Source organism: Sinocyclocheilus anshuiensis, unplaced genomic scaffold (assembly GCF_001515605.1).
Source record: "Sinocyclocheilus anshuiensis isolate Anshui unplaced genomic scaffold, SAMN03320099.WGS_v1.1 scaffold1750, whole genome shotgun sequence".
Lineage (NCBI taxonomy): Eukaryota > Metazoa > Chordata > Actinopteri > Cypriniformes > Cyprinidae > Sinocyclocheilus > Sinocyclocheilus anshuiensis.
Window position 1 is genome coordinate 63,054 of NW_015546117.1, and position 2,151 is coordinate 65,204.

At 49.1% G+C, this 2,151-nt stretch overlaps 1 protein-coding gene across 1 annotated transcript in view; it reads right to left on the bottom strand.

Moving 5' to 3' along the window:
- Positions 1 to 393: 393 nt before the first annotated feature.
- The window catches only part of LOC107700887 (otopetrin-1-like), an 18,026-nt gene continuing 16,268 nt past the window's right edge, over positions 394 to 2,151 (bottom strand). Inside the window, exons 6-7 of the mRNA XM_016502722.1 lie at positions 1,061 to 1,654; positions 394 to 620 (exon numbers count right to left, since the gene is read on the bottom strand). Coding sequence (XP_016358208.1) covers positions 450 to 620; positions 1,061 to 1,654 — 765 coding nt within the window. The 3' untranslated portion in view covers positions 394 to 449. The remainder of the gene's footprint in view (positions 621 to 1,060; positions 1,655 to 2,151) is intronic.

A 2,151-nucleotide genomic window follows, 5' to 3' on the forward strand; every position in this document is an offset into this window, starting at 1 on the left:
GTGTGTGTGTGTGTGTGAATGAGTGAGTGAGAGTGTGTGTGTGTGTGTGTGTGTGTGTGTGTAAACATCACTGAGGAGAGTATGTAGAATCTTCAGGCCTGAGAACTTCTAGTCTGTCAAGTTACTGAGAGCATGTTTAAGAGCCGATCGAGTCGATGAGAACTGGATCCCAGTCGTTCTGAACGCATGAGCTTCCTCAGACCAGTGTTTGTGTGTCTGTCAGTGCTTGTGAGCACCAGATAGAGTCTTCCACACACCCTCAAACCTTCCGGAAGACCTCGAAGAGCGACGCCACCGAGTGCATGCGGTAGAAGAGGTTCATGGGAATGGCCAGGTTCAGCACCGTGGTCCAGAAGCTGTATCGGAAGGCCTCAACGCATGAGCTTCCTCAGACCAGTGTTTGTGTGTCTGTCAGTGTTTGTGAGCACCAGATAAAGTCCCAGTCGTCCTCAAACCTTCCGGAAGACCTCGAAGAGCGACGCCACCGAGTGCATGCGATAGAAGAGGTTCATGGGAATGGCCAGGTTCAGCACCGTGGTCCAGACGCTGTATCCGAAGGTCTCCTGCTCCAGACCGCTGTCATACTGCGGACGGCAGCCGAAGGCAGGGAGAATCCACAGCTGGACGCAGAGAGAAGAACAAAACATTGTTTATTTGGAGCCTGAAAGTCATGCTCACTATCAACTGATGTTTGATGGACCAGAGAGTAGTTTTCTTCCAAAAGTGAGCCTTTGGGAAAAACAATCAGCCTTCAGCTTTAAGAATCTGAGTAAATGTCTGGGTGTAATGGTACACAGAAATTATGCTCCAGGATGTCTTGGTTTGGTATGTTTTTGGTACACCAGCAGGAAAAACAAAAAAAATTTTTTTATTTATTAAAATTTATTACATCTAAACTGCTCAACAAAGTGTAGCTTTGTCTTTAAATAAAAAAAATTGTCAACACTGCTGCAATCCACCGCAACACACTCTTTGTACTTCAGTTTATGGCACTGACATGTGAAGTGCTTCCACTTTTAGATGAAAAATACTGTTTCTGAGCAGAAATGTTTCTTCTCACCGAGATGTTGCACATGAAGAGGAAGATGGTGATGTTCTTCAGGATCTGCCTCTTCCTCCCGGGCGTCACGTTGAGCTGGTTTCCCACAGGAAGTGTGACGTCAGTCTGCTTCCTGCTGAAGGCCGCTCTGTTCTCGGGCGTCTCTCCCTCCAAGGTCACGCAGCGCTTCTCCTGCGTCTCGTAGCCGCGGTTCATGATGCCGTCGTACGTCGGCGTGACGCAGAACACCTCGGTTGCGAGCGCGTCGTCCGGATCCCTGCGGCGGCGGTACAGTGACTCCACGATGAACAGGTTCTGCACACACTTCTCCAGCACCAGCAGCAGCGAGTACGCCAGGCAGGTCCAGCGGAAGCTCGGAGAACTGCGTCCCGCCGCCGCCACCGCCACCACGCTGCACCACGACATCAGCCAGGAGCCCAGCGACGAGCCCAGCAGCAGCTCCGCGTCCAGCGCACGCGCTGGGTTCAAACCCGTGTCCATGGGCCAGGCCTCCAGACGGTACACCAGCAGCCCGGCTCCGCTCGCGACGCACATGCAGCTCAGCATCACCACGCCATAGCAGTAGAACATGGAGACGGCAGCCTGCGGAGATTTCTCCACCTGCATTGGGCACACCACCACATGTTTTTAATGAAAACAGACTATTAATGATTACTACTAGTGATTTTCAAGTTGATATTGCATATAATGCATAATGGTGCATTATTGGCTATAAGAGTGTTATAAGAAAAGCTATAAGATATGTTGAGTTTTGGTATTTGGATTGAGCCATTTTGGGCTATTGCTTTTGTTAGAGAGATCTGGCAACCCTGTGGTTTGGGCCACATTCCATCAGCATTTAGTAGCTTTAACATTACCAGTAGAGACCCACAGGGACCATTAGAGTCTCCATTAAACCAATACAACTCCCTTTATAACCATTAAACCCGTTTTACAAATCAGGACGTCCCCAAAGGGAAGTTTTTGGAGATATTGTCAGGTTAAGCTCACTATTGGGTTCAAATTTGTCCCTAAAATATGGTTGGTACACACCCATACACGCACAGTCACACACACACACACACACACACACACAGGTTTGTTTTTGTGAA